Source organism: Acanthopagrus latus, chromosome 10, assembly GCF_904848185.1.
Source record: "Acanthopagrus latus isolate v.2019 chromosome 10, fAcaLat1.1, whole genome shotgun sequence".
NCBI classification, from domain to species: Eukaryota; Metazoa; Chordata; class Actinopteri; order Spariformes; family Sparidae; genus Acanthopagrus; species Acanthopagrus latus.
This window is the reverse complement of record NC_051048.1, coordinates 18,776,218-18,789,544: the sequence shown is the minus strand read 5'-3', so window position 1 is coordinate 18,789,544 and position 13,327 is coordinate 18,776,218. Positions and strand designations below refer to the sequence as shown.

The 13,327-nt window shown below is 44.5% G+C and overlaps 1 protein-coding gene across 1 annotated transcript in view; it reads right to left on the bottom strand.

Moving 5' to 3' along the window:
- Positions 1-9,970: 9,970 nt before the first annotated feature.
- Positions 9,971-13,327, bottom strand: part of LOC119027764 (glucosidase 2 subunit beta-like) — a 119,721-nt gene continuing 116,364 nt past the window's right edge. The window contains exon 15 of the mRNA XM_037113199.1: positions 9,971-11,606. Within this exon, the coding sequence (XP_036969094.1) occupies positions 11,469-11,606 (138 nt within the window). The 3' untranslated portion in view covers positions 9,971-11,468. The remainder of the gene's footprint in view (positions 11,607-13,327) is intronic.

Here is a 13,327-nt window from a genome sequence, read left to right as displayed (position 1 = left end):
ACAGGCTAGGCTGCAAAGCTAACCCAGGAGGGAGGAAGAGATGGAGAGAGGAGGACAGAAGAAAGGGCGAACCATGCGTGGGAATTGTAGATATGCACGGAGAGGATAGAATGGTGTGGAGTGAGGCTACAGTACCTGCTAGGACTGAGAGATGTGAGGCTGCAAAACGCAAGGACATCACACAGAATTGACTGAATTAGCCATCTCCATCGATTATTAATGCCACGATCTGTCAAGATGTCACCATGTTGAATAAAGTGTCATTGAATCCTTGAAAATTCTTGCTTTGAATTGAGACATAGTTAGAATTTCCATCTTGTGTGACCTAGTAAAGAACCAGCACAACATTTTTACATATCTGAATACAGATTTATGAATGAAACATAACTTGGGACCGTCCACTGACACAGATGTGTGAAGGTGAGATCTGTTGCTGTCCTTATTTGGGGAAGGAAGAGGTTGAGTGTGCAGCAGCTGACGCCACATGACGACATTATTTAGGTGTGATACTGCTGAACAAAAGGGTGATTTGTCGGCACCAGAGTCTTTTGTTGTCAGGATGCTTTGTTGGTTGTCTTCCACTTACGACACCAGAATAAAACGAGCTGTTGTCACGCCCCGGAGACGAGAGAGGATACAGTATGGAGGCGATTTACAGGGGCTATGACTCAGTGGACAGAAGTGGCGTTCAGCAGAAAAAGAGGAGCCAGAAAAAGATCCTCACATCTCTCTCAGTAATCAGGGATTTATTACAACGGAACCGATTTTGATTTTTGATTTTCATACTTTTTTTTTTGGAGAGCTTGTGAAACGTAGCACTTGCTGCTGCCATGAAGCTCCAACTGAATCTATGGGGGCTGTTGGACTATCGCCTCTGGTGTGGGGTTAGGGCGTGTTTGACATCATGTTACTGCAGTTGTTTCTTTGCATTCCAGTGATAATGTTGGTTAATGACCAAATCTGCAATTTGCTCCAATAAGTGTGTGATTTGATGGGATGGATTGTGTGTTCCGGTGCTGTCAGCTGAGACTCACCTCACTGTGGTCTTCACAGGTCAGTATAGGAGGAGATGTCATACAGCACAGTGAAGTGAATTCAGGATTCTTTTGCCAGAACCACAAGCCTCAGGTTTTTGGATATTGACATTCTTGCCCTATTAAAAATGCATCTCGTACAACGCCACTCGCTGTTTCCGACTGGAGTAACTGGATGCCACAGCTGAATTTGCAGTGAGAGCGAGACTGACAGCAGACGTGCGCTCCAGCGAGAGAGGACTTTTAAAAAAGACTAAAGAGTATCCAGGTCCAACCCACTCCAACAAACGCTTGAAACAAATGGATCAATTGGCCTCCACGACCTCTTAAACAAAGCGGAAAAGAGCAACTTTGGTCTCGCTTCCCGTGCAACCGATTTTTTTTTTTTTTTTGGCAAACTGTGAGTTCTCAGCCACAGTTCCCCTTAACTTCGCCTCAGTGAGAAAACTCTTGTCTGTTGAGCTCCATCAAACAAGAGAAGAATTTGCCTGGAGATAGAGGAGTCCGTGGGGAGGTCCCCGCCTCCCCCGCTCTCTCTCTCTCTCTCTCTTTCCTTCTCTATCCATTTATTTAAGCTGGCAAAAAAGAAAAAACAACTTTGGGACCAGGGTTGTCAAACAACACTTTATTTCCCCATTTCAAGGTGTGTGTGTTCAGTCGGAAAAAAGCAAATCTGCACACTCAGCTTTCCAAAAGTGTGCTTTATTTGTAGTATATAACAATGTATGGAATGAATACATGTGGTAAAGAATAGCCAGTGCTCTCCTGTGCTTAACAATGATATATATATATTTTTTTTAAATAATAAGCACCCTCATTCATTGACTACGTTTATCACGTTTGCGAATCAGCCAAATGACGGTGAAAATACTGTAAATAGCACGCCTGCCAGTAGACACAAAAGGAGATAGGGGCTATAAATACCCTGAATAAATCCTCCTAATCAGGAAGCGGGAGAAGCCCGAGTTGTGTTGATATGGAGGGACCGGTGGCTGAATACCATTTTAAATGCTTTCACCAGCTTTTTTTTTCTTCCTCCTTTTCGGTTAATGTTTAGAATTTGCTGGATAATTACCATATTAAAATGCATGTAGGAGTCGGTGCGGTTGTGGTGGGGAAAGATAAGGCTGCGAGAGTAGGGAGGGAAGAAGAAGAAGAAGGAAAAAAAAAAGTCCACCGGAGGCCTATCAGTCAGTTCTGAATTGCTTTATAATTACTGAGATGCACAGACGTAATTTCCTTCTAAAAATAATGCAAAGTTTAATTTCCCTCCACTCCCTTAAAGCTGTTGCGAGTCTCCCCCACTTTTCCGTCTCCCGAATGCATCGACTTAACCTCTTCCTGTATCCGTCAGTGTGGTGCCGTGTTAAGCACAGCGTAGCCTAGTTTCTGCACAGCGTGAACGTTGCTCCCTCCCTGTTTTGGGATTGGAGAAGAATCCAAATTCTGACACATTGGGGTTGTATTCATGAATATGACATACCGCCGAGCCAAAGTTCTTTAAACTCGTTGCAGTTTTATTTGCATAGATCTCTCATAAGTTTTAATCTTTTGTGCACGGCGACACCAAATTCAATTATTTATTCTGTGCACAGACGAGGTTTCCCCGTTCTGAACAGCTGGATGTGTCGGTAACGCTCGGCCTTAATTAGACTGAACCTGGAGACGTCTGACAGCCGAGCAGGCTTCATGATGGAGGTTCAGTTCTTCAAGTTGAGGCGATTTAAAAAAAAAAAAAAACAACCTTTTTTAGGCCAGGAGATGGCTGCTTGTTATTTTATTTTATTTTATTTTTTTTGAAGGAGTTCAACTTAGGGAAGGTCTGCCCTATTTATAGAGATCGCTACTATCAAGTGGAACAGAGCTCATAAAATCTCACACTGAGCTCACACTGAGCTCACACATTACAGGTGGTGATAGTAACCGTTTTTTTCTTTAAAGGTGCAGTTTGTGAAAATAAATTTGAATCGGAAGCGAAAGATCGTTGTCGACTAATGTGTATGACTGAATAAACAAACGGACCTTAGAGGACGACACAGTTTTACACTGTTTGTTTACGTGTGGCGGACCCTGCCTTTCCTAGTGTCAAACAGTGTGGTGGGACCTTATTTTCCTCTGAGAACAGCTTGTTATCTGCTACTCTGAACTATTCTGCAGCATAAAAAAACAGAATCCCCTGATAAAACAACTGAGTTTCTTTCTTTCAATATTGTACATTTTAAAGGGGCACTCCACCAGTTTTACACTTGATGGATGCTTTACTCAAATATAGAAAACAGTTCAAATTGAATAGAAATGGGTTTGGGGCTTAGTGGTTATAAATAGATATCACAAAGGCTGAGGTACAAACTGGGGTTGTGGACCAGGCAGGGAGAGTGTAATGAAAGATGCTATGAAATATGGGAAATGTAGGATGGATATCTTAACGACTGTTGGATGGATGGAAGCTAATGTTAGCATTAAAGTCAAAGTATCGCTGTGCCTTTGTACAGCTTTGCAGATCTGCTGGTACGTCTGTGGACTTCCTCTTGTTAATCGTTTGTATGTGGAGGTGTCATGTAGCTCCTGGTGGATTTAACGGGTTTATGCTGTTGACCGAAAAATCCAAATTGCAAATGGAGGATAAGCTGAAATGACCCAGAGACTGTTGGTTCAGACAACCAGCTGCTGGAGGCGCTGATAACTTGCATTATATGCCAAGATCTGTGAATTGCAGTTGTTCTATAGGAAGACTGTGAGCTCACAAAAATGGTGGCCTAGGAAAGGAAAGGACAGATAAGGAAAGGTTGTGTGTGTGTGTGTGTGTGTGTGTGTGTGTGTGTGTGTGTGTGTGTGTGAGACGACTGGCAGGTTCTCCTGTGATGAAATATTGATGGCGCTGACTTTGATTCTGCAATAGGTACTTTTGATCCAGATCTGTCGTGGCAGAAGAGACGCCCTCCCCCCCCGATTCTTCCTCAGGTGTATCGCTGGTCTTTTCGCTTTCGAAAAATGCCATCCACCCTCCACCAGCTTTGATCAAATGTGTAGACTTTGAAGAAGAACTTATAGAGATCAATGATGTGTGTATACGGGCAGGCGGATACTGAAGGTCTATAACTCAATATGTTGCAGCGGACGCTGGATGAGTGCCAGCGACGGGCTCTGCAGTTAGTCAGCTGTTGACTTTTATTTACCACGACCGCTGCTGCCGCTGCTGTACAGTAATTGATGACTGAATCAAACACAGAGCAGAGAAGCAACCGCTGACTTCTTTGCTTTTTCAGCTGAGCAGCGATCCCGTCTCTCTTCCCTCTCAGCACTCATCTGAAATTTAAATCCAATACTTCCAAAAGAGGGGAGAAAAAAAAACAAGACAAAAAAAACAAGCTTTATTGTCTAAAGAGGCAGTTTTCATTCACAAAAAAAACCTCCATAAATCCTGAGGCTACACTGTCAGTGTGCTCACATCTCTTGTTCAGATTTGTAGATCACCCCGACGCGTCTCTACGCGCTCTTCCGCCTCTTTTATTCTCTTAAAAGAGTCAAGTGCTCTCTTCTTTTGTGTGCCTGCGCTCCAGTGTGTGTGTGGAGTGGAGAGTATGATGTGCCCGGTGCAGCGCTGCGTCCCTGGGTAATGGAGCAGGGAGCCATCTGTCTGTCTGGCCGGCCATCCGTCCGCATCCTCCAATCCTATCAGTGTGTCTCACCTGCTAATGAAAAGCTAGCAGGTACTCCTGCTGCAGCCCTTAAAATGGATGACTTCCCTGCACAGCGGAGGCTGCCGCGCACACTTGGCTCGACCATCACTCTCCTTCTTTGTCTCTTTTCCTTCCTCGGCCTCTCTGCCACATGCGAACAGTCACCTCTCACCATTATTTGTGATGTTTCGGGGCCATTAGATGCAGGCAAATATTAGCTGCTGTTGAAGCTCGCCATGTTCTGATCCGGCCTGTTTCCCTCCTTCCCTAAATGAAATTCTGGTATTTGTTTTGAAAGCTAAATTGGCTCCTCATTGTTTACTCTGTTCCTTAGAAGAATGCAGTACTTACTTTTTTTTTCCACCTCCCTGGAAACCTGCATTATGCAACACAAAAATAATGGCCCGGCCTGGCTCGGCCAGACTATACGTTTGAAATGCAAAGCGCTTCGTTAATAATTGCCATAATTGTATAAGTATGTGGAAAGTGCTACACAAAATGCAGCAATGACTATTATCAGGTTGATAACCAATAATTACTTACAAACTCTGTGCTCATTAAGCAGCTCCTGTGGAGAAACCCAGCTCAATATAGCCTTCCAGAATCCCCTCCCCTCGCCCACCGGGATCCTGCTGCTCTCTGTCTCCCTCTCGTTATATCCCGCTTTCTCCCTCCTCTTCCTTCTGCTCTTTATTCCATCTGTGATCCACGTTGTTCTGTTTCAATCACTTTCTATCTTCTCGCTGTCCCCCCCCCCCCTTTTTTTTTCCCGTTTCTCCTCCCTCCGCGACATTTCCCTGCTAAATCCCCGACATCCTGTTTATTTATGTGCGTGGCGCGCTGCTCGCCACCTCCCCTCCTCTCACTGGTCTTTCTCTCCCTGAAAGATTAACCATCCCCTCTGCATCTCCCCTCATCTATCATCCTAATGGGGGCTACGAGAGGGGGAGAAAAAAAAACAACAATTTGCAGAGGGAGACGCAGCCACAGAAGGGCAGGGAAAGTGTTTGGATTGGAACTTGTTGATCAAGTTCAAGGCTGCCGATGGGTTTATTTACACGGCGCTGGTGGAACATGACATGCACATATATCCAACCAGCAAAAAAAAAAAACCCCTTAATGCCTTTTCTGCACAGGCCTCATTCTCATATGATTGGGTCCAAACAGAGCTGTGGTGCTGTAAACAGTCCAACACATGCTGCTTTGTTTAATCACTTATTCACTTTTTGCCACCAGGAACATTTTTAGACTTGCCCTCATCGCGGCGGTGCCCGCAGCAGCAGAGGTGACAGCTTTCAGTTGTGTTCAGATGTTAAAATGTTGAAAACTGACATCTACCAAGGTAAAAAAAAAAAAAAAAGACATCATAGCATGAAAACAGTGTTTCCTTTGCATTCTGTTGATCATTTTAGTGGGGGGCTAGCGCAGGTTTAAAAACCAGATCCCACCCCCCAAAGTAAATGCTAATACTGCTAGCTCGTTTGGATTTTACCGTTAGCAACCACGTCAGAAGCTCTTCAACACTGATGCCTCTGTCGTATCCCTGCTGATTGGACTATTTATTTGATTTTTGACGCAATGCACCTTTACTTTGGCTCCAAAGGGGCCAGATCATCAGTGTCTGCTCTCATGATTTGGCCTCTTCAGTATTAAAGTGTTGACTCGGCCGGAGACGTCTCCTCCGTTACAGTGATTCCAATCGATGTGAAATTTAAACATTGCCATTCATCCCCCGGCTGTTAGAGAGGAGGTCCTGCTCCTCCTCTCTACCAGCCTCCTCTACTGTAAGTATAATAATAAGTGGGAGAAGCCAACTGCGGGTAACCACATGCTATCACAGCTCGGCCTTCCAGCCTCCAACCGCGACATGCTTACACTCATCCACTCCACAGGGGAAGTGTTGAGCCTCGCTCGCCGACGTGAGAGCACAAACACAGAAACATTTACCCTCCACTGCTGCTTCTTCCCTCCCCCTTCCTCTCCCCTCCCTCCCTCCCTCTCCCAGTTTCACATCTCCTTCTCTGCTCCTCCCATCGCTGTTTTCCACTCAGTCAGTTTGTCTCTCTCCTCCTCTCAAAGCGCCGTTTTCCCTCCAGCTTCGTCCTGCTCGCTGTCATTTTTGCTGCTGTTTTATTTGTCTGTCTTGTGTAGCTTCTCTCCCTCCTCCCCTCCTCCTCGCAGTCCTCCTGTCAATATTAGTCTTTGTTCATCTGTATCTCTAATTCTCTCACTCCTCTTCAGTCCTATACTGTGTCGGCGCGCTGCCTCGCTGAGTGCTGCGGTGTGTGATGCTGAAGCTGGTGATACTCTGCAGTTAGATGGTGTTTGAGTTTTGATTTCATACCTCAGACTCTTATTAGACTTTGTTTTGTTGTTGTTGCTTTTTCTTTTTATGAAACACTGCGCAGTAGAATAAAAGCGATTGCCGTAAGCTTATCAGAAAAACCTTAATTAGGACACAATGGAGCGACTTTAAAGCCAGACTCGGTAACATGTGAGAGGAGGACTAAAAGTTTTTTGCCTCTTACAAATAAAAAGTATAATAAAAACACACTTTTTTTTTCAATGACTCCTCTGCTTGAGTCAGTCGGTTTTAGCATGAACTTTAAAGGTCGAGTTTTAAAGTCTTTTTTAGCTCATTGCGTTGGTTTAATGGTTGGTTCAGTCTCGCAGCTCTCATCTGTATCTTTTGGACTTTTTACATGCTCAGCCCTCCCAACGGCGGGCAGGAACCGTTAGCCGTTGTGGGTTAGCATTTAGCAGCTAAAGAGACAGATGTTTCACCCTGGAGTTGATGGAGACCATAAAAGAGATGACAGGAGAGTCAATACTGGACTTAAATTCATCAGTTGGCAAGAAAAATGACCAAAATAACCACAACTTCTAACTGCAGCTGTGGTTTGTTAGTGAGCTCAGTTAGCAGTGCAGCTAGCAGCCCTATTAGCTGACTTGTTTTTTCACATCTTTTCTTGCAGGCTGCAGGTAATAAGTGACTTTTTAAAAAATTAAATCTAATGGATTAGATGATTTTCTTTGCAGGTGTTAATGTTATTTTGAAGCTACGTTGAACTATTTGGCTGAACGAGACAAATACATCTGATTGACAAGAGCTGCTGCAGCAAACAGCGCCGATCGTCAATCTCAATCAAGTGCTCACCGCCGACCCGAGTTTTTCACCTCCTCCTGGGAAAAACATCCTCCCGTAGACTTAAATATTAGCTGCAAAACATGATGAAAGTAAATAATGCTAATCGACACATGAGTCACTTGAAACCTTGAGACAGCTTCAGAAATAGAAATGTGTTACTGTACCGCATCAGTGAGTGTAGGCCTGGAACTGTATATGTCTGTTTATATATGTACTCACAACACAAACGCCTCTAAATGGTGTTGTTTGCAAAGAATATGTAGGCTAGAAGGCTGACTGTGAGGCGTCGGTATCGTGACTGAATAGGCTGGAGTAAGTGTGGACGCGAGGGAGATGGATGTGACTGTCGCACGCCGACTCAACGCAAGCGCCCTTATTCTTCTTCTCCCTCTCAACCCTGAGGGTAGAACTGGCCTCTCTTCAAAGGAGGAAGCTTAAAAACAATCTCCAAAAGAGTGAGAGCAGTGCTGGGCTGTGGTGGGCGTCAGTCAACCAGTCAGTCAGTCACTAGTCAGTCAGTCAGGCGAAGGCCTCGCCGTCTCCCACTCCAGAGAACAGGTACCCTGAACTAGTTTCTACAAAGCTGAGTCGGAGATTTAATGCAATATAAAGCCTCTGGGCCCTTTTAGCAATTTGGAGTCAACACACAAATACGCCCACGCTCAACTGGAAAGACTTTCCATCCCTGCCCCTTCATGTGCAAATGTGAATGGAGGTGTGTAAGTATGCGCTTGGTGTGTGCGTGTCTGTGTGCGCTCAGCGTGTGCTCGGTTTCCCGGCTGAATCCTTCCCACATCTCCCTCCTTCCCTTTTTCTGATCTGCAGCAGCACATCAATGGCCAGTCAGTTCAAAAAAAAAAAAAAACCCAGCACAGAAACTCACAGCGCTGCCTCTTTTTTTTTCCTCTCTCTCTCTCTCTCTCTCTCTATTCCCAAACAACTGTCCATTTAAACCGCAATCTTCCGACGCCGGCTCCCACCCACGCTGTGTGGGGTGAAGCACGCAAGTAATTTAACACATGATGATCATTCAGTATCGTGAGGAGCTGTTGATACCCTGCAGATTGTGGAATCTGTTCCTTTGCGAGAGGAAGGAAAAGTTCTGCCCGAGACGCCGTCGCGCGGTCACCATATGGCAGCGAAGCAACGTAAAGTTTCCTTCCAGATGTCAGCAACGCAGTATTAGACAGAGGGCCGCTCTTGACACTCGGTGATTGGCAGCATTTCCAGCTGCTGGAGGAGCTTGTGAATGCTTCCTGTTTTTATGCTGACATCAGCTTTGGCATCTGTTGCATTTTTGGAGATTAAGATATACAGCCGCGTTGTGTTTCTCGTCTCGTTGAGATGGCGAGGAATCAAAATGGATTATATCCTTTGAGCTCGCATTCCTTCCAGTGTTTGCCTTCACAGACGAGAGATAAAAATGACGCTGCGAGTTGTCAGATTTTGCTTTTTTTTTTTTTACACATTTTCGTTCCACTCTGACTTAAAGTTGAATTCACTTCAAACTGAGCAGTTTGTGTCATTGTGTGTTCGAGGCATCATTTCGGTCGACGCCTCAATCACGCTCGACCATTCTACCAAAAAACTGAAGGTGAACGCAAACGGTCAGAGACTCCATCAAAAAGAGAACTTGGATGGGAGCTGAAGCCAGATAAATAAAAACACAGCCGTCCCTGGGCAACACGGCCTCAGGCTATTGCACTGCTAGCAGGCAAACAGCCACCCAGCTGCCCCAGCAGGGTAGGAATATATCTGGCAGCCTATTGGATACCTGACAGCTGATTTAGCTCCCCCTTAATGAGCAGAGGGCTCTGCTGCAGAAACCCCACAATCTGTTACATAACAACATCATAAATAGCATGCACAGTAAGCAGCATACTGCTAACGCGGGCAGAATCCTGTGAAATCATGATATGTTATATTCAATACACAATGTATCAGTAATAAGTTGAAAGTGTGCAAATATTAGTGGAAGTGTGAACAGACTACAGATGAATGTGGCCTCAGAAATACATCCACCGATGGTTTAGTTTCTAAAGACTGAGACCGTTTAGTAAATACTATGTAAAAGCAGAGTTAACAGAAGAATTAAGCAAGGCGTTTAGTAAAATAAGACAATCATTTTATTTGTGCTTAAGCAGTTATTCATTACAGCAGTTACATTACTGGCAATGTCACTAGATTTATTCAGATATCTACATGATGCTGACGCTCAGAGGGCAACTCCACCAACATCACACGTTAAAGTGTGTTTACAGATCCAGAGGAAGCTGCAGGGAATCCGATGACTGTCTCCAGTGATGTCAGTCACTGGCTAAGTTGCATTGTGGGTAATGTAGGTAATGCACCAGGTTTTTTTTAAAAAAAAAGCAGTCCAATGGTTTAACATTGCACTCCTCTTAATTGATAGCAGAACAGGGGGTATCACCCTATTTTTAATTCCACACATTCTTCTTCCTTTACAAAACCTGGTGCCTACATTACCCACAATGCAACAGCGTCACTGGAGGTAATTCACCAGATCACACGCAGCTTCTTCTGGAGCTACAAAGGGCTTAATACTACTTTTGTGTTGGAGTAAATGTGAGTGTAACTGAAGTCTCACTGAAGTTACACAGAGCAGGAACAAGTGATGAACTCACCATATTACTAGACACTGAACCATCAACATGATTCTGATGCTGTTATTTTAAGGTCAAAAAGTTACATAACGTTGCTTTAATGTGTGAATTTAATGGAGTTACCCTTTAATTGGACTACTATGTGACTTCACTACCCTGTTGGTGACACCAAGGCCCTGGCCTTTTATTGTCTGGCAGTATAATGATAAACAATAACTATATAGTTAACTCTAACTTTTTTCTTTTTAAAAAAGGCTGAATAATTTCCTAAAACAGACGAGTAAACAGTGCATTTCTCTGGGGACTACTTCACTTTCAGCGGTGGATTTATACACACTTTGCGCTGTGTTGAGTCTTCGCAGCTCAGGGTTGGACTCATCATGATCAAATGGAGCTCTATGCTAAGCTAGTAAGCAAGTAAGACTTGTAAGGAGAATCAAATCATTTTTGGTCTTTTCATGGTGAAAAATGTATACTATCATTCGACATGTCCTTTAGTAAGTGAATAACTGAGGCTCTACAGTTTAGTGCAGCAGAAGGACACGTTCCTTTTATTCATGCTCATGAATGAGCCGTCATCTCGAACAGCAGTTACATCAGTGACGATGTCGCTACACTCTGCAGCTGATCTAGTTTCACTCTGTTGGATTCTTTACACTGTAATTCAGTCGGTCCTTCAGTGTGAACACGTGTCAGGTATATACTGTGATGTTGGAATACTGAATCATTCGATGTATTAAAGAAATAACGTGGAACATTTTAAAGCAGCACTGTAACAATCAATGAGAGCTAAAGTCGTCTAGCAGCAGTGTAACTGAAAATCTGATTCTGACCTTAGCAAGACTTATTTGGAAGTATATATGTTCTGACAACACAGATGTCAGAGGGGACCCTCAGGACCCCGGCCTGTCACCGCAGGCTAGCCAAGGGGGTAGGGGAGGGCCAGATGAATCTAGGCTAGGCCAGGAAGGGAAGGGAAGGGTCACAGTTCACTGTGTATGCCCCGCTGCTTTAGCACCGGCTGACAGGCCACAGGAGTCTGAAAGTCCATGATGTACTGGCATTTGCTGGGCTCCTTCACCGATCGCAAGGCTGTCTCCGTTCCGCATGTCAGCGTGACCTAGAAAAGCACAAAGAAAAGAAAGTTGAGGTGGTGCGGGGAGACGAGCCGTAGTTAGCCTCAGTCAAGAGCCATGCCAGTTCTATCTCCCGGAGGGGGCTGATTGAAGACACTGTCCTACCTCGTGTTTTAAGGGTTTTCAAACTCCTGCGAAGAAACGGGATTCACTACAAATGATAGAATTATGCCAAACCTGCAGCGCTAGTGGTGAATCAAACAGTATCAGGTCTCTCTCGTCAAATGAAATGATCGCACTCCACATGAAGAGTTTCATCACCGCCGAGTCAAAGTGACGCCGTGACTGTGTGTGTGTGTGTGTGTGTGTGTGTGTGTGTGTGTGTGTGTGTGTGTGAACAGGACAGCCGACGATGTGATTACCAATGTCATGACTTTAATAGCCGACTTTGACACCCTCTGCCAGGGAGTGGAAAAGGGAGGAAAAAAAAAAAAGAAGAAGAAGTATTTTACTTCTAGGGTGGTTTCCATAGCAACCCCTCACATCATACTGCGCCCTGAACAGACGATCCCTCCGGCGAACAAAAGCACCTGAAGAGGGAGAGAGACGGGGACTTGACAGGTATTATTGTGCTGAAGTTTCAGGCTGGTACAAGTGGTGATTTGGTTTTCGTCAGTCACTTGGATTAAAAATAGAGTCTTTTGTTATGTCACTTGGTATCTTGTTGCACAGAGACATTAAGTGGGTGTGTGCTGCTCGGTGAGACAAAGTGCTTCCTGATGTGTGTGTGTGCATGATTATCGGTGATTCAATTTTAACTTGCAGGTGCGACAGCCGCAGGTCAGTTCTGACGGGCAGTACCTCAGAATTAAAGGCCCATTTCTTGTGCGGCTACAAGAGTGTAACTTTTCCCCGCGCATGTGCCAATGCTTCCACTGATACAAACGCACATGAAGATCAGATTATTGATCACAGATTGCACCTTTATAACCTGTATAACCCCTGTGATGTCATCAGGGTTGTCTCGTCTTGGCTTTTGAGACTCCAAATAGGAAGTGCGGAGTCGATGAACAGGTGGGTGTTCACGAGGCATGGACACTGTGAGGAAAAATGCTAATGAATTGCATTATGGGAAATGTAGTATCTAGGTTTTTAGCACCGCAGAACAAAAAAACAGTATTATCTTTGCTTCCGTTTCATCCCTTCTGTTCGATCCCTTTTTAACGTGTCTCTCGCAAGTGTAGATATATAATCAGAGCAGTCTGGAAAGGTGGTGCAGGAAAACTGTTTTTGGGCAGCTGTAGTTGCTGAAGCTGCTCTGTTCACTCTGCTAGATGTTTATAACAGACACTTACTGGTGATACTGACAATTTTAGCTTTGTTTTCCTCTTCTAAAAAAAACCAGTATGATGGTCTGATTGCACGTGTTTCTCATCACACCCGAAACAATCGCGTGGGGGTCGACAGTTCATTACGACTCATATAGATTTTTCGTGTTGTTCTTGTCAATGTTTCGCAACTCTCATTTGTTGTTGAGTAAAATATTATGACCAATAGAAGTAATGGCCAAATCAACAAGAGCTGGACTGGTTCTAACAAGCCTTTAAACAACAGTGGAAGCCGCTTCGGATCCGGCGCTACAGTTGTGAGTTGTAGCTGAACTCGCTGCTCACATGTAGCAGTCACAGTCCAGCACTTTGAATTTAATTAATAACTGAAGCAGTTGAGTTCACCCTCCCCTACAGACTCTTAAGAAACACTGCAC